This window comes from Lutra lutra, chromosome 17 (assembly GCF_902655055.1).
Source record: "Lutra lutra chromosome 17, mLutLut1.2, whole genome shotgun sequence".
In the NCBI taxonomy this organism is placed as follows: domain Eukaryota; kingdom Metazoa; phylum Chordata; class Mammalia; order Carnivora; family Mustelidae; genus Lutra; species Lutra lutra.
The window spans coordinates 44464677-44490010 of NC_062294.1; the positions used below are offsets into that span (position 1 = coordinate 44464677).

At 39.9% G+C, this 25334-nt stretch overlaps 1 protein-coding gene across 20 annotated transcripts in view; it reads left to right on the plus strand.

Annotated features, from left to right (window-relative positions):
• Nucleotides 1-25334, plus strand: part of ZFP30 (ZFP30 zinc finger protein) — a 56161-nt gene that overhangs the window by 14302 nt on the left and 16525 nt on the right. For 18 of the 20 annotated variants that reach the window (XM_047709469.1, XM_047709466.1, XM_047709467.1 and 15 more), the window contains one exon: nt 1999-4575. In XM_047709469.1, coding sequence (XP_047565425.1) covers nt 1999-3353 — 1355 coding nt within the window. In that variant the 3' untranslated portion in view covers nt 3354-4575. Of the gene's footprint in view, nt 1-1998; nt 4576-18507; nt 18606-25334 lie in introns of those variants that run through there. The other 2 variants (XM_047709481.1, XM_047709460.1) reach the window with 2 other exon arrangements.

Here is a 25334-nt window from a genome sequence, read left to right on the forward strand (position 1 = left end):
ATAGAGATCACAAATAGGCAGAGAGGCAGAGAGAGAGGAGGAAGCAGGTTCCCTGGGATCATGACCTGGGTCGAAGGCAGAGGCTTTAACCCACTGAGCCACCCAGGCGCCCCTGGTTTATTACTTTTAAATGGTTAAATATTTTACATATATCTTAAAAGTTGTAACATTAACATTTCTTAACGTAGGCCAATCTTTCGATATTTAAATTCAGCTCTTTTTTTAAAAATTTTTTAAAATTTTTATTTATTTATTTTTTTATTTTATTTTTTATAAACATATAATATATTTTTATCCCCAGGGGTACAGGTCTGTGAATCGCCAGGTTTACACACTTCACAGCACTCACCATAGCACACACCCTCCCCAATGTCCATAACCCCACCCCCCGAACCCCCCTCCCCCCATCAACCCTCAGTTTGTTTTGTGAGATTAAGAGTCACTTATGGTTTGTCTCCCTAAATTCAGCCTTTTGTTTCATTTTAGGTCCAGCCAGTTCTTTCTTGATTAGATCACACATACAGTGTGAAGGCTATTATTTCTAGTTTCAGTTTATTTAAAGTAGAACAAGATCCTAAAGTATTCAGCTTTGTTTTTATAGAAATGATTGTCTTAGTTGCTTGCAGGGATAAGAACTAGTATAAACAAATTTGGGAACAAATATGGCTGACTTTTTGTTTATACAAATCATAAGATTACAGCTCAGCATTCATGCTGTAGTATCTAAGCTGAGAATATTCAAAATGCAGTCTTGATTTGGCATGTCTTCTAAGTGTCAGGGGCATATATGAGAGTGTCCGTTTCATTATATCCACATTGGGAATGTTCTGTTTTTTAATGAAAACCTTTAAGTTTTATAGAAGGAGTTGTTTTATTTTTTAAAAATTTTATTTTTAAGCAATCTCTATACCCGAAGTGAGGCTCAAACTCACAATCCTGAGATCAAGAGTCACATGCTTCACCAACTGAGCCAGACTGGTTCCCCATAGGATGAGTTTTATAATTTGTTCTGCTTTGTGATAATAAAGAGTATAAAAAAGTAGGAAAATCGGGGCGCCTGGGTGGCTCAGCGGGTTGAGCCGCTGCCTTCGGCTCGGGTCATGATCTCAGGGTCCTGGGATCGAGCCCCGCATCGGGCTCTCTGCTCAGAAGGCTGCTTCTTCCTCTCTCTCTGCCTGCCTCTCTGCCTACTTGTGATCTCTCTCTGTCAAATGAATAAATAAAATCTTAAAAAAAAAAAAGGAAAATTTATGAATATGTATTTAAAACAAAATTGAAAGAGTGTTAAGAAACAAGGAACAAATTTCTACTGGGATAGAAAGTAAAGGATATAAATTAGATGGAATCAGCATGGTCTGATTTTTAACATGGTACCAAAAGGATAAAAAGACCCCAACTATGTGGAGAATGGCAGTTCTGGGAGGTTTAATAGCCAGTGAAAAGCTCTAAGAAATAGATTATGACATATTCTAGGAGCTGAAAAGAGGCTAGTGGGATAGGAGTATAGGGAACAAAGGAGACAATGATGAGGTGATATGGTAAACAGAAGCCATGTTATTCATGATAAGATGTTTGTACATTATTTTATTTAAAAGGAGTAATCATTTAAAAATTTAAGGGGGTGCCTGGTTGGCTCAGTCAGTTAGGTGTCTGCCTGTGGCTCAGGTCATGATCCCAGGGTCCTGGGATCAAGTCCTGCATTGGGCTCTCTGCTCAGTAGGGAGCCTGCTTCCCCCTCTCCCTGTGCGCCTCTTGTGTGCACGCTCGCTCGCTCTCTCACTCTCTGTCTCTCAAATAAATAAATAAAATCTTTTAATAAATAAATAAAAATTCAAGTAAAGATTCTCTAACTGTATCAAATACATGATTACGTTAGAGGTTTTTAGCTCATTTACTTCAACTGAGTTTTCTATTTTTTTTCTATTACAAAGTTTTTATTTGCTGGTTTACTTTTTCTAGAATAAGAAGATAGCATGTATTTATCTTGTTTTCTTTCAGATTTAGAGTCCAGATATGACACTAAAAAGTTATTTCAAGAAAAGGATATTTATGAAATGAATTTATCTCCGTGGGAGATAATGGGAAGAATTAGAAGTTGTGGCCTTGAAGACTCCTTTATCAGAAAAGATTATAAATATAAAAAGTTTGAGGGACAAGAAAATCCTCAAGAAGGATATTTCAGGCAAGTGAAAAAAATGCCCACTTACAGAAAACTCACATCTCTTACTCTGTATCAGAGAATTCATAATAGAGAGAAACCCTACGAATGTGGGGACTGTGGGAAGGCCTTTAGAGTGCGCCAACAACTTACTTTCCATCAGAGAATTCACACTGGTGAAAAGCCCTATGAATGTAAAGAATGTGGAAAAGCCTTCAGACAATGTGCCCACCTTAGTCGACATCAGAGAATTCACACTTCTGACAAACTCCTCGAATGTAAAAAATGTGGAAAGATCTTTACATGTGGTGCAGATCTTCGAGTACATCAGAGAACTCATATTGGTGAGAAGCCCTATGAATGTAAGGAATGTGGGAAGGCCTTTAGAGTGCGAGGACAACTTAATCTCCATCAAAGGATTCATACTGGTGAGAAACCCTATGAATGTAAGGAATGTGGGAAGACCTTTAGGCAGTATGCACACCTTACACGACATCAGAGACTTAATATTGCTGAGAAGTGCTATGAGTGTAAGGACTGCGGGCAGGCTTTTTTGTGTAGTACAGGACTTCGAGTACATCACAAACTTCATACTGGTGAAAAACCCTATGAATGTAAGGAATGTGGAAAGGCCTTTAGGGTGCGGCAACAACTCACTCTCCATCAGAGAATTCACACTGGTGAGAAACCCTATGATTGTAAAGAATGTGGGAAGACCTTTAGTCGTGGCTATCATCTGACTCTCCATCAGAGAATTCATACTGGTGAGAAACCTTATGAATGTAAGGAATGTCAGAAGTTCTTTCGGCGTTACTCAGAACTTATTTCGCATCAAGGTATTCATATTGGAGAGAAGCCCTATGATTGTAAGGAATGTGGGAAGACCTTTAGACTGTTTTCACAACTTACTCAACATCAGAGTATTCATTTTGGTGAGAAACCTTATAAATGTAAGGAATGCGAGAAGACTTTTAGACTGCTGTCACAACTTACTCAGCATCAGAGTATTCATACTGGTGAGAAACCCTATGACTGTAAGGAGTGTGGAAAGGCCTTTAGACTTCATTCATCACTTATTCAACATCAGAGAATTCACTCTGGAGAAAAACCATACAAATGTAAGGAATGTAAAAAGGCATTTAGACAACATTCCCATCTAACTTACCATCAGCGAATTCATAATGTAACTAAGTAATTATAGGAAAGCCTTCTACTGTGAATTTTGTATTAAAGGGCATCAGAAAATAAGTTCTAGGGGAAGTTATTGAATATAGGAATCCCTTTTGCTTCATGCTTAGAACTCAGCTAAATAAAAGGTTTTATTTGAAGAAAAGGATATATTAATTTTACGAATTTGTAAAAGCCTTTCCTCAGCATTAAAAACCATGTTAAACTTCAGGAAATTTGTTCTAGAAAGAAACTCTTAAAGGAGTAAAATATAGGAGAGCTTTTGATCTTATCTATTGTATCACATCTATTCTTCCCATCTGTATAATATACCTGTGGAGGTTGCTAGGGCACTAACTCATCCCAAAAATGATAATTGAAAGGAAAGTCATTTAGCCTGCATTTCCTATTGAACTATATTTTAGGGCAACTAGAAGTTGATGAGCTAAAATTCTTTATTAGAGTTTTGCAGCACATAATGAAATAGTGGATATAGGCACAATTCTTAGTAGAAGTTAGGACCAGTAGATACCCATCAATTGATTTTAATCTCATGAAAAGTAGGATAAAACACTTTGTACCCCCAATGAGTTACAATAAAGCATATGCATCTTGCCCTCAAATATTGAACCTGAATCTAAGCATCAAGATCTAACTCCCACTTTAGAGAAAATTCAGGGAATAGAAGAACATGACACAAGAAGAAGCAATTAAACTAATCTAAAATGTGAGTAATTCTTCAAGATGAATGACCTAGCTTCTCAAGCAATAAAATGGCATTGAAAAGGGGGAGGTGGGACTCTTAGATATTAAATGAGTCTGAAGAAATGCATACCAATCAAATGTAATGAATTAGATTCACGAGTTGAACAAACATGGAAAGAGGACATTTTTATAACAATTGGGGAAATGGGAGTATGGACAGCATTAGATAATATTTAAAAATTATGTTTTTGTTAGGTGTGATAATAGCATCGTGGTTACGTAAAAATGTTAGAGGTAAGTTTATACACAAGATGATGTTAATGTCTGGAACTTTTAAAAAATGCTTATGCAAAAGAAAAATTAGAATGGATAACTTGTTTGTCAGAGTGATGGTAAGATGAGTCTTGGGTAAATGGTTTTTGTTTATTTTGTTTTTGCTATTTTCTCTACTTTCATGTATTTCAACTTTCCCATAATATTATTTTAAAGATAAAATTAGCTATGGTATTATAACCCAATTGAAGTAAATGATTTTTTAAAAATTACTACATAACAAAATTTGTAGATGTTGTCAAAGCTCTGCACATTGGTATATTAAATATGCTATATCATCTTTGGGAAATAAAAACTGAGGGTCCAGATTTTATCTAGTTCACCTGTTACTACCTCTGTTACCATGCCTGTCCCATAGTACTTCATATGTTTAAAGAATGAGTTTAAAAGCAATTACTACACCTAAATGTGGAAATTAATGGACTAGACCTTCAGTGTCTAATAAGATAGTTAACAGCAATATGTTGAGCACTCAAAATTGAGCACTTGAATTGTGGCTAGTTTGAATTAAAATGATGGTAAAGTGTAAAATACACATGAGGTTTTGAAGATTTAGGGTTTTTTTGTTTTTTTCTTTTTAACATTTTATTTATTTGACAGAGATCACAAGTAAGCAGAGAGGCAGGCAGAGAGCCCGATGTGGGGCTCAATCCCAGGACCCTGGGATCATGACCCGGGCTGAAGGCAGAGGCTGTAGCCTACTGAGCCACCCAGGCACCCCTGAAGATTTAGTTTTTTAAAAAGAATGTAATTTATTTTGTTTCTCGCAGAATTTCTCTGTTGTGATATCCATTGGGTTGCATTATTACATAATACAGAACCCAATTTAAGTATCTTTCTGCTCCTAAGTAGCATGTTTGCATCCTGAGGTCTTGGTTCTACCCCCTTGTGCTCCACACACCCTCCCCACCCCCGCACCCCAGCCCCCTTCATGAAAGGTAGCCCGTGTTTACAGCTGAGTAGATTTCTCAGACTGTTTTTAGCCGGGAGATGTTTTGGGATCCCAAGCCCCTTTCACTTTGTATTGTTTCTGTATTAAGTTCAAGCTAGTTGTCTTAACAACTGTATTTTAAATGGATTTTATTAGGGTTCATTCAGACAAAAGATCAACAGGCTCTTCTTTGTGTTGGGCTCCCTATGAGGCTGCTGTGGAAAAATGACTTTGAAATTCTTAGAAGCCCTGCTATTTCATAGAAAGGCTAAGTGAGGTTCATCCTTATTCTGAGGCTGCATTTTTAGGACAGCACCATATACTTGATTTTTTTTTTCTCCTCTCAGTCCCAATTAGAACTTTAAAAACCCTTTGTTATCTGGAAACACTGCTATGGAACCCTCTGTATTTCCCTGAAATTCTACTTGAAATATTCACCAGTTGATATAATGAGTAAAATGTGATTTTTCTCTTTTCCTATGTTATGATGGATTATCTTCATGAATTTCCAAACATTGGCTAAGCCTTACATCACTGGAATACATTCCATTTGTTTGTAGTGCATACTTCATAGTGGTACATAAATATATTGCTGGATTTACTGTGATTGCTATGATGTGCTAATATTTTGCTGAGGATTTTTTTTTTTTTTTTTAGGATTTTTGTATCACTGTTCATGAGGAATACTGGTATACTGATCTGTAGTTTTCTTTTATTCAGCTGTCCCTCATTTTGCTAACATGGTGATGGTGGCCTCAAAAATGGGTTTTGAAGTATTGCCTCCTTTCAATTTCTGGAAGAGGTAGTGTAGAATCATTAATTATTATTTAAATGTTTGGTAGAATTTCCCAGTGAAACCATTTGGGCTTTGAAATGGACTGAATGTGTCTGCTCAAAATTCATGTTGACATCCTAACCCTCAATGTGCTGACAGGAAGTGGAGCCTTTTGGAGGTAATTAAGTGATGATGGTGGATCCCTCCTGATTGAGATTAGTCCCCTTATCAAAGGGATCCCAGAGAGCTCTCTCACACTTTTCTGTTATGTGAGGATACAAGAAAATGGCAGTCTTTTTTTTTTTTTAAGATTTTATTTATTGGGACGCCTGGGTGGCTCAGTTGGTTCGGCGGCTGCCTTTGGCTCAGGTCATGGTCCCGGAGACCTGGGATCGAGTCCCGCGTCAGGCTCCTTGCTCGGCAGGGAGCCTGCTTCGCCCTCTGCCTCTGCCTGCCACCCTGTCTGCCTGTGCTCGCTCTCTCTCTCTCTCTGACTAATAAATAAAATCTTTTAAAAAAAAGATTTTATTTATTTATTTGACAGAAAGAGATCACAAGTAGGCAGAGAGGCAGGCAGAGGGAGGGGGAAGCAGGCTCCCCACTGAGCAGAGAGCCCGATGTGGGGCTCAATGTGGGGCTTGATGTGGGGCTCGATCCCAGGACTCCATGACCACGACCCGAACCGAAGGCAGAGGCTTAACCCGCTGAGCCACCCAGGTGCCCCGAAAATGGCAGTCTTTATTTTGGAAGAGGATTCTCACCAGAAACCAACCATGCTGGCACACTGGTGTCAGACTTCCAGCCTTGAGGATTGGGAGAAATTTGTTTATAAGCCACCCAGTCCATTGTACTGCATTATAGCAGCCCAAAATCAGTAAGATGGAAATTGGTACCTGAAGTGGGGTGTTAATGTAACAAATATCTAGAAATGTGGAAGTGGCTTTGGAACTGAATAATAGGTAAGGGCTGGGAGAGTTTTTAGATGCATGCAAAAAATAAGGACATAAGTGCTGATTTTGGTGATACTCAGAAAAGAGAAAGAGCTGAAAAGAAAACTTCAATCTTAGAGAATACATTATTGACAGAATGTTGGTAGAAATACAGATGGCAAAGGCAAGGACTAAGGTTTTGGATGGAAGTGAGGAACATGTTACTGGAAACTGAGGAAAGGCATTTCTTTTTATGAAGTGACAAAGAACTTGGCAAAATTATGTTCTGTCTAATGTTTTGTGGGAAGTAGAACAGAGTAATGAAAATGAAGGTGTGGCTTGGCTCCTTGGCTCCCTGGCTGATTAAAATGCAAGAAGAAAGAACAGATACTTGGAAAATTCTTAACTGAATAGTTAAGTGGTGTTAAAATGCTATTAAAGTGAGGGCATTGATTGGGAAAGAATGGAATCCTATAAGATGGCATGGGGACAAGTGGGAAGGCTCTGATGTAGCTGGGACATTGAGCTCCTAAATTTTGAGTCTTCTTTACCCATGGAAGCAGCCTCATCAGCAGACATGGCCTTTCCATTCCTAGTGACAGTGGAATCCCCACCCCCAGTGGCATCAGTCTTTACATTCCCATCTTATGGAATTAACTATTCATTGCCTGAAGAAACTGTAATGACCTCCCTTTGAGACTGGCCATGTAAGGCAATAGAAGCCCCCACAACCATCCCCTTTTCTTTGCAGACTAATCACCAGACTCAAGTCCCAGCAGGCTCCTAGAAGTGCTGTGTGAAGTGTGACCCATGAGGAGGAGTGCTGTAGTCCAAAAGAACTACTTGAGTTTCCTAAATTATCCAGACAAATCCGGGAACAAGGGTGGGAATGGATGTAATGTATGGTATTATAGTTCAAGGAACATGATTGGAAATTTGAGCAATAAAATCTGGGGAAGAGATAGGTGGATAGACCTCTGAATCAGGGCAAAAAATTGAAGATACCTGTGTCCCATATAAATAAGTGACCTCAGCAAAGGAGGATTTTAATAAGTAGATGGAATGGACTATTCTGTAGCTAACAGCTTTTTTCCCCCAGCCACCCCTGTCATTGTCCAATGGGCTTGTGAACAAAGTGCTCATGGTGGCAGGGATGGAGATTATGCATGTGATCAGCGACATGGACTTCCAGTCAGCAAGGGTGACCTGGCTATGGTGCTGAGTGTTCAGTCTGCCAGTAACAGAAACAGACACTGAGCTCCCCAGTATAGCACCATTCCCTGGAGTGTGCAGCCAGCTACCTGGAAGCAGGTTGATTACATTGGACCATCAAGGAAGAGGCAGCGTTTTGACCTTACTAGAATAGAAACTTACTTGGGATGTGGATCTACTTTCCCTACATGCAAAGTTTCTCGTAAAACTACCATCCGTGGACTTATAGAATGCCTTATCCAGTGTCATGGTATTCCTCACGGCATTACTTCTGGTCAGGGAACTCACTTCACGGCAAAATAAGTGCAGCAGTGGGTCCATGCTGATGGAATTCACTGATCATTTTATGTTTCCCAACAATCTGAAACAGTTGACTTGGTTGAATGATGGAATGACACTTCAAGATGAAATTATAGCACCAGCTGGGTGTGAAAATCTTGCAGTCTGTATATGCTCTGAATCAGCATCTGATATAGGGTTGTTTCTCCAATATTCATAATTCATGGATATGCAGGTCAAGAAGTAGTGTGAGATAATAGAAAATATATATATTGGTCTTTGCTCCTGGTTCCCAGCACAGAGCTTCTAAAACTTGTAATTTCCTAAGTAATAACGATATGAGCATCTCTTGTTCTAATATTTGGTCTTTCACGTGGTTGCTGACACAGGGCTCTTAAACCCTTTGTGATTTCCTAGGTGATAGTGGTGTCTTTTGTTCTAATGAGACAACTCTGGGTCTGCTACTGGATGACTTCCAGATGGGGACTGGTCCTGGAAGAGACCAAACCATGATTAGAAGCTTGGAATTTTCAGCCCTACCCCTTTTCCCTTGCGAAGTAGATGGCTGGAAATGGGGTTAATGATCCATTATGCCTAAATGATGAAGCCTCCATAAAAATACCCAAACTATAGGGTTCAGAGGGCTTCTAGGTTGCAAACATACCCCACCAAAAGTGTGATGCACCCTGACTCCATGGTGACAGAAGTTCTTGTCCTTGGGGTACTTTAAAACTTTACCCAATGTGTCCTCTTCATCTTGCTTTTCATCTGTATTCTTTATCATGTCCTTTGATAAACTGGTAAATGTGTTTCCCTTGGTTCCATGAGCTACTCTAGCAAATTAATTGAAACAGAGAAGGTCATAGGAACCTTCAATTTGTAGCCAAATTGGACAGAAGTTTTGGGTAATTTGGACACCTACTACTAGCAATTGGCATCTGAAAGGGTGAGCAGTATCGTGGGACTGAACCTTTAGCTCATGGTATCTGACATGATCTCCAAGCAGATAGTGTTAGAATTGAGTTAAATTGTAGTACATCCAGTTGCTGTTGTGGAGAATTACTTGGGAGAAAAGACTCACCCATGGTGATCTGAAGTGTCAGAAGTGAGTGTTCTATATGAGTAGTAAAGGAGACAAAAAGAGAAGAAACACACAGTAGGGGAAAACTGTAGGTTTTCCTTCACAGAGGGAAATGGGAAGAGTATCACTCACTGTACCCCTTAGTGACCCACTAGCAAATTTTTTGCTTCCTATTCCCATGACTGGATGCCCTGCTGGCCTAGTGGTCTTAGTTCCAGAATGGGCACTGCTTCCATCAGGAGGCACAACAATAATTCCAATGAACTTGAAGGTAAGACGGCGACCCAGCCTCTTCGGCTTCCTCATACCTCTGAATCAACAGGCAAAGAATAGAGTAAAAGTGTTGGCTGGGGCCATTACTCCTGCCTACTAAGGAGAGATTGGACTACTACACAATGGAGGTAAGGAAGAGTATGTCTGGAATACAAAGATCCCTTAGGGCATATATTAGTATTACCATAGCCCTGTGATTAAGGTCAGTGGCAAACAACAACCTGTTCCAGTCAGGACTACTAATGATCCAGACCCTTGAGGAATGAAAGTTTATGTCACTCCACCAGGTGAAAAAACCATGGTCATGTGACCAGTTACAGAAATGAGGAATGTAATTGTCATGAGTATTCCTTATTTTGTTATGAACATGTGGGTGCTTAGCCTTGTATTCTTCCCTTTCTTATTACCTTATAATGTAACTTCATATCATAGTATTCAAGCATTGGCCTTATATAATAGTGTTTATGTTTAAGTATTATTTTTCATCATAGTATTGAAGTTACAGGGTATCTTGGAAAAGAGTAAAGATCACCCCCAAATATTCATCCTCTTCTGGGGAAGGGGTTACTGAGTTTTTGGTTGTAGATAGGATAGTTGTATCCTGGTAGGTGAAATTATTACCTTGTTAGTGTTTTTATTTGGAGATTAATTATGGGTTAAAGAGAGCAGTATGAGTGCCAAGTTGACAAGAGGTGATAGTTAAATTTATGTGTCAACTTGACTGGATTAGGGGATGCCCAGATACCTGGTTAAACATTATTTCTAGACGTGTCTCTGGGGGTGTTTCAGGATGAGATAAGCATCTGAATCAGTGGACTCAGTAAAGTAGGTTTGGGTCTAGTGTGTGGACATCATCTAATCTACTGAGGGCCTGAATAGAAAAAAAGGTGGAGAAAGGAGGAATTCTCCCTTTGTTTTCTGCCATATTGCTTAAGCTAGGACATCTTGTCTAATCTGCCCTCAGAATGGGATTTACATCACTGGCTCCTCTGATTCTCTGTCCTTCAGATTCAGACTGAATTACATCACTGGATTTCCTGGGTCTCCTCCAGCTTGCGGATGGAAGATCATGGGATTTCTCAGCCTCCAAAATCACCTGAGCCAATTCCTCATAATGAATCTCCTTTTGTATCCTATGGGTTCTGTTTTTCTGGAGAACCTTAATACAGGCCTAGAGATTTCTTCTTCTGAAGACTGTAAACTATAGATTTAATGACTTTTGTAGTTATCAGACTATTCATCTTAGATGAGCTTTGGTAGTTTAAAATCCAGGTAGAGTAATTCCAGTATGTATGTCATCTTCCATTGGGTGTCTGTTCATTGTGTTTTATCACTTGCTTTGTTATTTTCTCTGGTTCTTGATATGTATTTTTTGTAATCCTGGTACTTTGAATTTTATTTTATGAGTCTCTGATTCCCATTTATGTTTTTAAAGATTTTATTTCTTTATCTGAGAGAGAGAGAGAGCAGGGGGAGGAGAGGAAGAGGGAGAAGCAGGCTCCCCGCTGAGCCAGGAGTGCAATGCAGGACTTGATCCCAGGTCCCTGGGATCATGACCTGAGCTGAAGGCAGGCACTTAACCAACTGAGCCACCCATGTGCCTCTCTGATTTCCATTTAAATCAAGTTCCGGGGCGGGGGGCGCCTAGGTGGCTGTCGGTTAAGCGTCTGACTCTTGATTTCAGCTCAGATCATGATCTCAGGGTGGTGAGATCCAGCCCACATAGGGTTGTGTGCTGAGCATGGAGCCTGCTTAAGATTCTCCCTCTGCCTCTTCCCCTCCCATCACAACAATCCTACCTGCAACCCCCTCCTCCCTACTGGCATGTGTGCTCTCTCTCTCTCTTAAAAAAATCAATTAATTAATCAAGTTTCTTATTCAAATTTAGGGTGGTAGAGAGGCTCCATGCACACACAACATCTGAAGTTGCCCACCAACTGGGAGGAAAACGGGTTATTCCTGGGACAGAGAGTTCTATTCAAACCACATAGTCTCAGCAGATTCCCTCCAACGTGGTGGAGCTGCCTTATTATTGCTGGGGCAGGATGATGACTGTTTTAGCTCTCTGGCACAGCCTCCATAAATGCTAGCATCTATTCATACCATAGAAAGTGCAAAAGGTCTTTACCTTTTACACTGTGATTCTTTTGGTTAAGGATGGAGACTGAGAATTTCTTTTTTTTTTTAATTTTTTTTTATTAACCTATAATATATTTTTAGCCCCAGGGGTATAGGTCTGTGAATCACCAGGTTTACACATTTCACAGCACTCACCATAGTACATACCTTCCCCAATGTCCATAACCCCACCAGCCTCTCCCTACCACCCCCCCACTGGTTACCCTCAGTTTGTTTTGTGAGATTAAGAGTCTCTTATGGTTTGTGTCCCTCCGGATCTCATCTTGTTTCATTTATTCTTTACCTACCCCCCAAAACCCCCACATTGCATCTCCACTTCCTCATATCAGGGAGATCATATGACAGTTGTCTTTCTCCAATTGACTTATTTCGCTAAGCATAATACCCTCTAGTTCCATCCACGTCATCACAAATGGCAAGATTTCATTTCTTTTGATGGCTGCATAGTATTCCAGTGTATATATATACCACATCTACTTTATCCATTCATCTGTTGATGGACATCTAGGTTCTTTCCATAGTTTGGCTATTTTGGACATTGCTGCTATAAACATTCGGATACACGTGCCCCTTTGGATCACTACATTTGTATCTTTAGAGTAAACACCCAGTAGTGCTACTGCTGGGTCGTAGGGTAGCTCTATTTTCAACTTTTTGAGGAACCTCCATACTGTTTTCCAGAGTGGCTATATAACAGCTTGCATTCCCACCAACAGTGTAGGAGAGTTCCCCTTTCTCTGCATCCTTGCCAGCATCTGTCATTTCCTGACTTGTTAATTTTAGCCATTCTGACTGGTGTGAGGTGGTATCTCATTGTGGTTTTGATTTGTATTTCCCTGATGCCGAGTGATGTGGAGCACTTTTTCATGTTTCTCTTGGCCATGTGGATGTCTTCTTTGCAGAAATGTCTCTTCATGTCTTCTGCCCATTTCTTGATTGGATTATTTGTTCTTTGGGTGTTGAGTTTGATAAGTTCTTTATAGATTTTGGATACTAGCCCTTTATCTGATATGTCGTTTGCAAATATCTTCTCCCATTCTGTCAGTTGAGACTGAGAATTTCAATCAGTATTGTGAAATTATAGTCAGTCAAGCAAACTCATTTCGAGAATAAGTGCCCACACCATTTCTTTGAAGGTGGTTTTTTCGTAGTATAGAATTCTAGATTAACATTTTTCTTTCAGTATGTTGAAGATCTCATTTAGTTGCTGTGGCTTTAGTTTGTTGTTTTGGAGATATCAGCTGCCTTATCTCTACTACTCTTTAAAAAATATTTATTTATTTATTTATTTATTTATTTATTTATTTGATAGAGAGTGCGCATGTGCCAGCGGCGGTCGGGGGAAGAACGAGAGAGAGTCCCAAGCTAATTGCCTAGACTGACATGGGACTTGATCCCAGAACCCTGAGATCATGACCTGAACTAGAATCAAAAATCAGTCAGCTGAGCCACCTGGGCACCCCACTATTCAATACTTTAAAAATTTTCTTCCGGGGCGCCTGGGTGGCTCAGTGGGTTAAAGCCTCTGCCTTCAGCTCAGGTCATGATCTGGGGTCCTGGGATCGAGCCCTGTCGGGCTCTCTGCTCCGCAGGGAGCTTGCTTCCTCCCCTCTCTCTCTCTGCCTGCCTCTCTGCCTACTTGTGATCTCTCTCTCTCTGTGTCAAATAAATTAAATCTTAAAAAAAAAAAAAGAAAAAAAAATTTTTTTCTTCCTCTTCATCTTCTTCTTCTTCTTCTTCTTCTTTTTTTTTTTTAAATCTTCAGCAGAGTTTTCTTTGTATTTATTCTTCTTGGGCTTTTGAGAACTTGGAACTATAGCCTGACGGGGTTTAGTTTGGGAAATTTTTCATCTATTTTTTAAAATATTCTTCTGTCCCATTCTTTTACTTTTCTCCTTCTGAGTCTTCAATAGCATGTGTTTAAAACCTGTTCATTTTATTTTAAATGACATGTAACTCTAAATTATTATCTCCACTTTAAAGTAAGATGATGAAACTGGACCCCAAAACAGAAGTTGTCCAATGAGATGTCACCAAAGTTCTCTGTTACAGTTATTGATAGAATTCAGTCTTCATAGCTATTGGAATGTGAGCCTCAGTTCCTCATTGGCTGTCAGCCAGAGATTATCCTTAGCTCACAGAAAGGCAGCTTACTTCATCAGAGCAAGAAAGCACAAAGAACCAGAATGTGTGAGCAAGAAGGAAGTTACAGACTTTAATAACCTAATATCAAAAGTGAAATCCCATCCTCTTGCCATGTTCTATTCATTAGAAGCAAGCCACTAAATCTAACCCACACTAAAAGAAGTACAAAAGGATGTGAACATTTGGAGGCAGGGATTCCTGGAAGTTGTTTTAGAAGCATCCTACCATATATTCTTAGTTGCTACTCCATTTTCCATTTCTCCCCAAATTTCTCATGCCTGAGCCCCACATCAGGCTCATGCCTGAGCCAGAGAATACTATTATAAGTTAATCCAGTCACGAATATGTCCCTGACATATGTACCTCTTCAGATAAAAAATGAACACTGCTATAGGTTTTCATCTCTCAGGATCCCCAGGAGAGACCCCTTTACCAATCTGTAAGCAGGTTCCAATCATTTCCACACCCACCATTAAAGGACTCATAAAACCTGAGATTTCAAATACTTAAACTGAGGCCAGTCAACTTTTCTGAGGGCAATCAAATGAAATCATCCTTTCCTTATCATCAAATGGGGATCTGACAAGAGATGGTCAAGTATCTCTCTGAAGGGACTTCATTTTTGCTCCATCTCTGCTCTAGGCCAAAGACTGTGTATAGAGGATATGCTGATTTTTTAGTACACCTCTGAAGATATGAATGAAAGACTTTCTGGCAAGCTGCAACTTAATTTAAATCCATAGGCTCTCTAGAGGTGAATGGATTTATGCAGAAAGCTATATGCCTTACACCTCTTATTAAAATGACATTAGATGCAAAGGGAGATTATTAGGATAAGATGTTTGAAGAACATTTTGAAGAACATTATGTCTAGAAGGTATTTGGAAGCAAGCAAACCCATTTCAGAAAGAAATGGGAAAAAACAGCAATGAATCCTTTATCAATACATACATCACTCAGGAACTTCTAGATGTAATTTCCTATGTAGTAATCCAACATACATCTCAATCTGGGTGATGGTCACTCTCATATACACACAGGTGAAAAATAAGCTGTATACATCAGTGTGCTTTATACACTTTTGGGGGGTTTTATTGTCATGGTTTCTCAGGCATTGACTGTGTACTCCTGTAGCTGGTACAGCTGCTCCTTCCGCTGCTGCTGCTTGGTCTTCATTCTTCTGGTCATTCAGCAGGTATGCGTCTTTTTTTTTTTTTAAGATTTTATTTATTTATTTGACAGAGAGAAATTACAAGTAGGCAGAGAGGCAGGCAGAGAGAGAGGAGGAAGCAGGCTCCCTGCTGAGCAGAAAGCCCGATGTGGGGCTTGGACCCAGGACCTGGGATCATGACCTGAGCCGAAGGCAGCGGCTTAACCCACTGAGCCACCCAGGCGCCCCTGTCTTTTTTTTTTAAATTAAGATTTTTATTTATTTATTTGATAGAGATCACAAGCAAGCAGAGAGGCAGGCAGAGAGAGATTTCTGACCCAAACTGATTTGTTGTTATTTGAAGGCATTAAGCTTTGGGACCATTTATTACATAGCAATAGGTAACAGAGAAGATCATCCAGATAATCACAGCAATAACACCAGAGGACAAGTGTCCTGGGGCCATTTTAGAACTCTGCCTACCATACTATACACATCACACAAAGGCTATCATCCAGTTTCAATTTCTTTAAGTTAGAAAGGAATTTCTGAAGCAATCTGAGGGAGAAGTCATTCATGATTTCTATGTTTCCACCAACATTCTGTTGTTGTCCTATATACACGTGATTTGATAGCAATGTTTTTTTAGCAACTGTAATTATAACTAGGATTTCCAAAGATTTTAGCTTGCTTTATTTAGGTCGAACCAATTGTCTTTTCACACTCATAATTATTAATAATTATTTTTTTTAAAGATTTTATTTATTTGTCAGACAGAGATCACAAGTAGGCAGAGAGGCAGGCAGAGAGAGGGAAGCAGGCTCCCTGATGAGAAGAAAGCCTGATGCAGGGCTCGATCCCAGGACCCTGGGATCATGACCTGGGCTGAAGGCAGAGGCTATAACCCACTGAACCACCCAGGTGCCCTATTAATAATTATTAAATATGACCTGTCACTTGTTTTGGTAGGGCCAATGACCTCAGGAAGTTTCTACATTTTTTTAAAAGATTGTATCTATTTATTTGACACACAGAGAGAGATCACAAGTAGGCAGAGAGGCAGGCAGAGAGAGAGTGGGAAGCAGGCTCCCCGCCGAGCAGAGAGCCTGATGTGGGGCTCTATCCCAGGACCCTGAGATCATGACCTGAGTGGAAAGCAGAGGTTTAACCCACTGAGCCACCCAGGCGCCCCAAGTGTCTACATTTTTAAGTGGGTGGAAAAAAAAAAGAGTATTTTGCAATATGTAAAAATTATATGAAATTCAAATTTCAGTGTCCGTAAATAAAGTTTTATTGGAATACAGCCATACTCACTTGTTTACATATTGTCTATGGCTGCTTTCATGCTAGAATAGCAGAGTTGAGTAGGTGGGACAGAGAACATCTGGCACACAAAACCTAAAATATTTTCTAGCTGGCTAAAGAAATTTTTGCTACATTTAACCATAAGGACTCATCTTGGAGACTTAATGTTGACAAAAACATGCCAGACACATATCATTACACTGACTGCATTCAAATGAAGTTTAAGAATACACAAAAGGAATCTATGGTGTTAGAAGTCCAAATAATGGTCACTTCTAAGTGGAATCAATGTTTACAAGTGAACATTCTGGCATCTTGGAAATAAATGTTCTTCATCTTAACCTGTGTGTGGTGATTGCCTGTGCATGCAGAAATCATGTGTAATATTTGTGAAGTTCCTCTAAATTATTCCTCTAAAAAAAGACTAAGACGGAATTTGCATTTTCTCTTTTTTATAAAGATTTTATTTATTTACTTATTTGAGAGAGAGACAGAGAGCAAGAGCACAAGCAGGGCAGAGGCAGAGTCAGAGTGAGTGGGAGAAGCAGACTCTCCGCTGGGCAGGAAGCACCACTGGGGCTGGATCCCAGGATCCTGAGATCATGACCTGAACTGGTTAGACACTTAACCAACTGAGCCACCCAAGCACCCCCATCCCTCTTCATTTCAATATAAAACTCATTTTTTGTAATTATTTGCTAGATGAAATTATTTAAGTTTCCCCCCTCTAAATCTTGAAAGGAAATTGATGCTGCAGGCTGCTCTGTCCAAGTTAGGTAGCCAATTATAACTGCTTAAATTTAAATTTATTAAAATTAAGTAAAATTAAAAATTCAGTGGCGCCTGGGTGGCTCAATGGGTTAAGCCGCTGCCTTCGGCTCAGGTCATAATCTCAGGGTCCCGGGATCCAGCCCCGCATCTCTCTCTCTCAGTTTCCCTCTCTCTCGGCCTGCCTCTCTGCTTACTTGTGATCTCTCTCTGTGTCAAATAAATAAGTAAAATCTTAAAAAAAAATTAAAAATTCATTCCTCAAACTAGCCATATTTAAGAGGCTCAACAGCCATATATGGCTAGTGCCTACTGTTCTGGACAGTGCAGATACAGAACACAGATCCGAGTTTTACAGAAAGTTCAATTGGACAGTGGTGCTCCAAAACATTACATAAATGTCAACCTCATTTTGCAGGTGAGGAAACAGAAGCTTAGAGATACCACTCTTACTCAGTGCTGCATGCGCTTCTTTCCCCACATTCACTGCTACAGGTGAACTCTATGTATCCTTCGTTTAACAAGTTTATAATTACATAGGAATCTATTCTAAATTCATAACCATGAAAACATAGAAAAAGCATTTTCCTTGTTAAAAGTTATAAAAATACTTAGTTCCAGACTGATTAATCCCAGACAGCAGCCTTAGAGTCAGTCACACCGTCCCCGAGACGCGCGCACATAATCTCGAATGGATTCTATGCTTATTCACAAACATCCCTCTCACAGTTGCAAACACCATCTGACACATGTCCTACTCCCCACAGTCCCCGCATCCCCTGCAGAGGACACTTGGATATAAACACGCTTCCGTGAAGTAAGCGTCAAACCCCCAATGCCTCTTGAGCAGAAACCTGTAGTCACAACTACTGCGACTGAGCCAGAGCTCTGGTCGGAGAAACCCAGACCCTACCTACTGGCCTTGCGCAGCTTTTCAGATCCGGACTACATTTCTCTGAAGGCATCACTACAAGACCTAATTTCTGGGAACCTCCATGGGATTTTCTGGGGTCATTTGAGTAAAAAGGAAATAGATCGACTCACACCGGAGTAGTGCGAGATTCCCCCATTAGAGCACGGGAGACTCAGGGCGCGCCCGATTCAGGGCAGAATGTGGCCACTGCCTCTGCATTTTCTGGGATTGAGCAGGGGTCACACTTTTGACTACATTTCCCGGAGGCCACCGCGTCCCTGCGCCATTTCGTCCACTTATTCCGTTACGTCTTGATGCAAGGATCCAGTCTGCAGCGGCCAGGTGAGTGGACCGCGTCACTAGGACCCACACGCTGCATTTGGTTTGTAGCACCCAGAAAAAAGTTGCCGCGTGGTGCTGGGAATACTGGTATGCCAGCTGGGGCTCGGTGCTGACAGGACCCAGGACGACCCTGGTTCTGGACTACATTTCTCCTGAGTCGTAGCGCTCCTGGTTAATTCCTTACGGAAGTCGGCCTTGCGGTTGCGGGGTGCTTGTGCCCTTCTCCGCCGGCAATATGGGCGCCTTCACTTCGGTTCCGAGCGGCAGGGAGGGGGCGTTATTAGTTTCGTTCCTTCGCCCCGGTGATAGTGGAGTGTACTTGGCACCCCTCTCCGCTGGCAAACTCAGCACCGTGACTCGTTCCGGGAGGAGGGAATCAGGAATATGTTACCCTTAACTTTCCACCGCGCGCGATGTGTGTGTCCCCATCTGTGGCGGCACGATGAGCTCACCTGTCATCTTCTAATGCTTTTGGCGGCTGGGATCCTTCGCACCTGTGTACTTAACCCTCCTCTGTAACAGGGACAGAGTCCTTTGGGAATCGCGCGGTTCCAGCTGCTGTAATTCCTTCGCCTTACTGTGCAGCTAGAACGTGCCTATTTTGAAGCTGTCGCTATAATGAGGATTTACACCTGGGGGTGCCCTAAGAAGGGAGATCACCATAATAGGACGCCCCATTCTACTTGGAGAGTCCTGTGGGGAAAACCAACCCCTTTCTCTGGCTTGAAGTTGTGGGAGATGATCCTAAATTGTTTTGTTGGTTCTGATTGTTTTCTCCGTTCTTTTAACAACAGAGCCACACAGGAAAGGAAAAATAATCTTGCACGCCTAAGAAGCTTGCCTAAAATAACTTGTCATTTTCTTTCTTCCCTCAAGTTTCTTACTTTTCAGGATATTGCTACCTCTATCAACAAACATCCTAAGGAGGAACCAGCCTTTCAGTGACTGGTCATTAGGCTTAGCTATCCCCATAAATGATGACGCTGCAGGGATGAGCTCACAAAGCTAACTCCATTCTCCAACCACACTACTCCTCTCCTTTCCACCCAATGACAGATCAACCCTTTCTGGCCTGATTTTTGATGAGAGAGAACTAGACCCTCTGGAGGACATCTGAAGATTTTTATTTTAATTTAAAAATATAATTAAAAAATTGGGGCGCCTGGGTGGCTCAGTGGGTTAAAGCCTCTGCCTTCGGCCCAGGTCATGATTCCAGGGTTCTGGGATCAAGCCCCGCATCGGGCTTCTCTGCTCAGCAGGATGCCTGCTTCCTCCTCTCTCTGCCTGCCTCTCTGCCTACTTGTGATCTCTGTCAAATAAATAAAATCTTTTAAAAATTTAATTAAAAAGTTAAAATGTATTTTAATTTGATTATGAAAATTTTCGAGCATAGAAGAAAATAGTACGAACCCCAATGTGCTCAACACCCAGCTATAATTTAAAACATTTACAAATACCCTTATATTTATCCTTTCTCCTTTTTTCTGTAGCATTTCAGGAATTACATAATTTTATCCATGTGTATGCATATGTAACCAAAACCAGTATCATTTTTAGATAATATCCGTGATGTTATCCCAACTTTTAAAACTAACAGTTAATTCCATAGTAGCACATACACAGTTCATATCCAGGTTCCTCCATTTCTTTCAAAGATAGGTTTTTACAATTGGTTTCTTCAAATCATGCTCCAGATAAGGTCTACACAGTGCATTCCGCTGCCAAGCCTCTTAAATTTCTTTAATCTACAACAGTTTCCCTTCCGTTTTTTGCTTTTGTTGTATTTTAATTGGTATCACTGTTTTGTAAAACAACAACAACAACAACAACAAAACTAGGTTGTATATAGAATATTCTACGTTTTGCTTTTGGCTAATTACTAACTTGTGGTGTCATATAATTTGTTCCCCACTGCCCCATATTTCTGTAAACAAGTAGTTAGATCTAGGGGCTTCATCAAATTCAGATCATATTTTGCATAAGCCATATATTTGGGCAAAAATAATTCATAGTTGGTGCTTTGTACTTCCTATTCACATCCTGCGGCTTTTAGAGTCTGGTGTCCCACTTCTGGTGATGCTATATTGATCAGTGTTCAAGTGCTGTCCACTTAATCCTTTCATAATGTTCTCCCTTCCTTTTACGCCTATTAATAGAAGAAGGTATTGCCCCCCCCCACCGCAAGGGGCTAAAACTTGGTTCTTAGTAGGGAAGGGTACAATGGTTTGTGGCCCTTGAAGCCACAGAGTACACAAACACATAAATACAGTATATTTGTAGTATTAAAATTTCATAGTTGGTGATAGGGAAAAAAAGGTGTCAAAAAGGCTCTTTGGGAACTAATAATGAAAAATAAGGTTAAGAAACACTGATCTAAAGGTTATAACATCCATTTATGGTTGATGGTGAAATCTGTTATTCCATTAAGGATTATATATAGTGATATTTGTTTGTTTATTTGCTTGTTTATTTATTTATTTATAAAGGAGATGGAAGTTTATTGAATATACCACAAGGGGATGGTGGGCAAGACAGCAAAGCAGAGGCTGTCTGCGTACTTTTAGTGATTTTTAAAAATTCTCTCACTTCCTTCTGGATTTCTTAGTTGGGGTTCTATAAATAAGAACTTTGCTTTGTCAGCTATTTGGTTATCTTAAAATTTAGTTCACATAGACACAAATCTGTTTGGTTCTTTCCCTTTATGTATTAGTTTTCAGAGAAACTAGTTGGTGTCCTACAACCTCCTAAAGAGTCCCAAAAGTAAGTGAGTCTGTTTATTTTGAGTACCACCTGACTCCTGCCTTTTTTTTTTTTTTTTTTTTTTTTTAAGATTTTATTTCTTTACTTGACAGAGAGAGACACATCGGGAGAGGGAACACAAGCAGGGGGTGTGGAAGAGGGAGAAGCAGGCTTCCCACTGAGCAGAGAGCCAGATGCAGGGGTTGATCCCAGGACCCTGGGATCATGACCTGAGCGGAAGGCAGAGGCTTAACCGATTGAGTCACCCAGGTGTCCCTGTTTTGTCCTTTTTAATAATGATTTTTAATTTTTTTTCTTGATTTTTAAAATGAAGCTCTTTTGGTCTTAGGAAGAGTCACTCTTTTTTTTTTTTTTTTTTTTTTTTTTTTTAGGTTGCAGATATCTTCTCCCAATTTGTTATTTGTGTTTGTATTCTTTTCTCTAGGCAATTTTTAAACGTAGTAAAATGTATTCATTTGACTGTAAGAAATAGAAAGGCTTTTCACCTCTCAACCTAAAAGGAACTCAACCATTTTTTCCCTTAGCATGCCTGTGCGCTGAATGTTTGACCCTTCCCAAAAAACTCATATGTTGAAATCCTAATGCCCAGAATGATAGTGTTTGGAGGTGGAGCCTTTGGAAGATAATGAGATCATGAGAGTAAATTCCTCATGAATGAGATTAATGCCTTCTTAGTAGGGAAGGGTACAATGCCTTTATAAAAGGGTACAAATGCCTTTATAAAAGAAGCCCAGTGAGGATACAATAAGTCTGTGACCAGGAAGAGGGCTCTCATTTGGCCAAGCTGACTCCCTGATCTTGGACTTCCAGCCTCCAGAGCTGTGAAAATAAATTTCTGTTGTTTTTAAGTTGCCTGGTCTGTGGTATTTTGTTATAGAAGCCCAAATGAACTAAGACTGGTATTTTTATGATTTCAGTTTTTAATACTTAGATCTCTTAAACATTTGGAGTTAATCCTGGGATGTGGAATAAAATGTGGGTCCAATTATACTTTTTTCAATAACATTAAATAATCTGTCTTTCCCTAGAGATCCAAGGTTCTACAATTCCATTAATCTGAATGTCTGTTCGGGTGCCAGTATCCAGCATTTTAGTGATAGAGATTTTTTAGTATCTTTAAAATCTTTGTTCTCTTCCTTTTTTTGGCATTTTCTGGCTATTCTTGCTTTTTTATTTTCTTGCTTAATGAATTTAAATTGAATGTGTCTATTGCCATACTTGTTAGTATTTTTATTTGGAGCATATTTAATTTACAGTTTAACTTATATATCAAATATCCCATCCATGTTCAGAAAATTAACCTCTTTATAATAAATCATTTTAGCCCATGTGTTCTCAATAAGGGTGATTCTGCTTCCCAGGGGATAAAGACTGGTGTTGGGTGGGAATGGAGTGAGGAAATCTTAGATACAGTAATCGTTTATGGCTCTCCAAAATGCAGTTTAGCCAACAAAATCTTATTCTTCATTATTTACTCTCTCCCTGGCGTTTCTTGGGTATCATATGAACAGCACCGACACTGAGGTCATAGAATATGTATGTATGCAAGATAAATCCTACCAAAAAAGATCAGTGCTCCAAACTGTGGCAAATAGGTGTCTGGAAATGGAGAACTTTCTTTCAAACGATGGCTCAATCTTGAAGTTGTATCACAAGAGGAGGCCTTGCACGGGCTGACTGGCTGCCTTTGATCATGCTTCTCTGTTCGACTTGGGATTTGAGGATTAAATAAAAAGAATGTTTTATTATCTATAAAGTTATTCAACATGTCTCATAAGAGACAAATTTGGACTTAACTAAGGAATGACTTTATTCAAAGGATCACTGCAGTGAGGGGAGGAAGACTTGTAATTGGGAGAACATTCCACCCATAAGATCTGCAGGCATTTAAAAGGTCAGGCAGAAAATAATTTTCTTTTATAAAGAAGATAAGGCCAGAAAGAAGTGGATGTGGCAGTGTGGGATGAGTGGGTGGTCAGTTGTGTAGATTGTGTTCTTTGCAAGTCAGCTGTAGAGCAGTTTGAGTCATTGTTAAGAGGGTTGTTTGCATCCTGTGCTGACTCAGAACACAGGGTAGGCCTGTGAAGTTCAAGGGCCTGAGAGAAGGAGAGAAATCTGACCAAAGTTTGGTCAGGTGAAGTTATCAAGCATTTTGTCCAGATTAGTCAGTGGCATCCAGCAGCTCAGCTAGTCATTTATGAGACAAAGAATAGCCATTTGGAGGCTCTGCCTGGCCTTGTAGGTTAGGAAACGGGGGAGGGGTCATCCTCCAGTCATATCTAAGTTATGTGGGGAAAGGAGATTCATTTGTTTCCTAATCCACAAAGATTGAGTGGGTATTTCTCATCGCGACTATTTTTCAGGATCATAGATCTTGGGTAAATTTTAACATTGTGAAATCCATCAATTATGTCAAGCACTGAGAAGTTAAAATGTTGACAATATGGGAATGAATATCAAGCAACTAGCTGAAGGATTCTTCTATCTAGTAAAAGTTACGTTCACTAAAAATTTTAAAAAATTAATTTTTCAATTGTTTTACTTTTTTTCTGGAAAAGAATGGTTTGAATGATATGTTAAAAATTTGGTTACATTGTTTATATTGTATACTTATATAAGTACATATCTTACAGTATACCTGTCCTATTAAAATTTCATGGTGGAGGGGGACAGGAAAAAAAGTGTCTAAAATGGCTCTTCAGAGGGGCAATGATGGAAAAAGTTGTTGAGAAATGCTGTTCAAACCATTTGCTCGAATCTATTTTTAGGTCTTTCAGGGGTGGTTCAAGTTTTTCTTTTTCTTTTTTTTGATGTTTTTTTAAAAAGATTTTATTTACTTATTTGACAGAGATGACAAGTAGGCAGAGAGAGAGAGAGAGAGGGAAGCAGGCTCACTGCCAAGCAGAGAGCCCAATGCACATCTCCATCCAAGGACCCTGAGATCATGACCTGAGCCTAAGGCAGGCTTGACCCACTGAGCCACCCATGCGCCCCTCTTTCTTTATCTCTCTCTCTCTCTCTTTTTAAAAGATTTTATTTATTTATTTGACAGAGAGAGAGAGATCACAAGTAGGCAGAGAGGCAGGCAGTGAGAGAGGGGGAAGCAGGCTCCCCACTGAGCAGGGAGCGTGACGCGGGGCTCAATCTCAGGACTCTGAGATCATGACCTGAGCCGAAGGTAGAGGCTTAACCCACAGAGCCACCCAGGCACTTCTCAAGTTTTTCTTCTTGCACGTTTTATGCATTTCTTATCAAGCTTGGGCCTAGGTATTTCATTCTTTTTTGTGGCTTTTGTTTATTATATTTTCTGTGTGATTATTGTTTTTTATATAAAGGTCATTTCTTTTCATGCTAATTTTATATCCTGCTAATTTACTAAATTCTCTTTTTTATTTGTTGTTGCTTTTTCTTTCATTGCACTCCTGGGATTTTAGGCATGCTGTCATATCTCATAGGGGGAGTTTTGCTTATTTTCTATTCTTGTTGTCTTGAGGACTTGCCTCTTTATATTGGCTAATATAGCTAATACAATGATAAATGACAGTGAGAATAGTGGGTATTCTTGCCCTGTTTCTACTCTTAACCTGGAAATAGTGTGTTTCAGTGAGAGGCAAACAAGCATTTATTAGGATAAAAAAATTTCAATTCAGGGAGCGCAGACTCAGGCAGAAACCAAATAATGTCCCACTTGGAGAGTGAAAGCAAGGATTTTTTTTCCTACATTAGTTAAGAGAAAAAAAGAAAAGGCTAAGCTACTCTAGCCTTGGGGAGCTAGGCACTACCCTTGTTAGTACACTGATTGACTACTGATTATTTCTTCAGAAAGTCCATAACCATCAGTCTTATGATCAGAATCTGTTTTCCTGCTGACATTTCAAGTAGTTGCCTGAAGCAATTGCTGTTTTGCTCAGTCTGTAGGTTTTGGCCCAGTTCAAAAGGAGAGACATAAGACAGTTTCTCTCGGGTGGT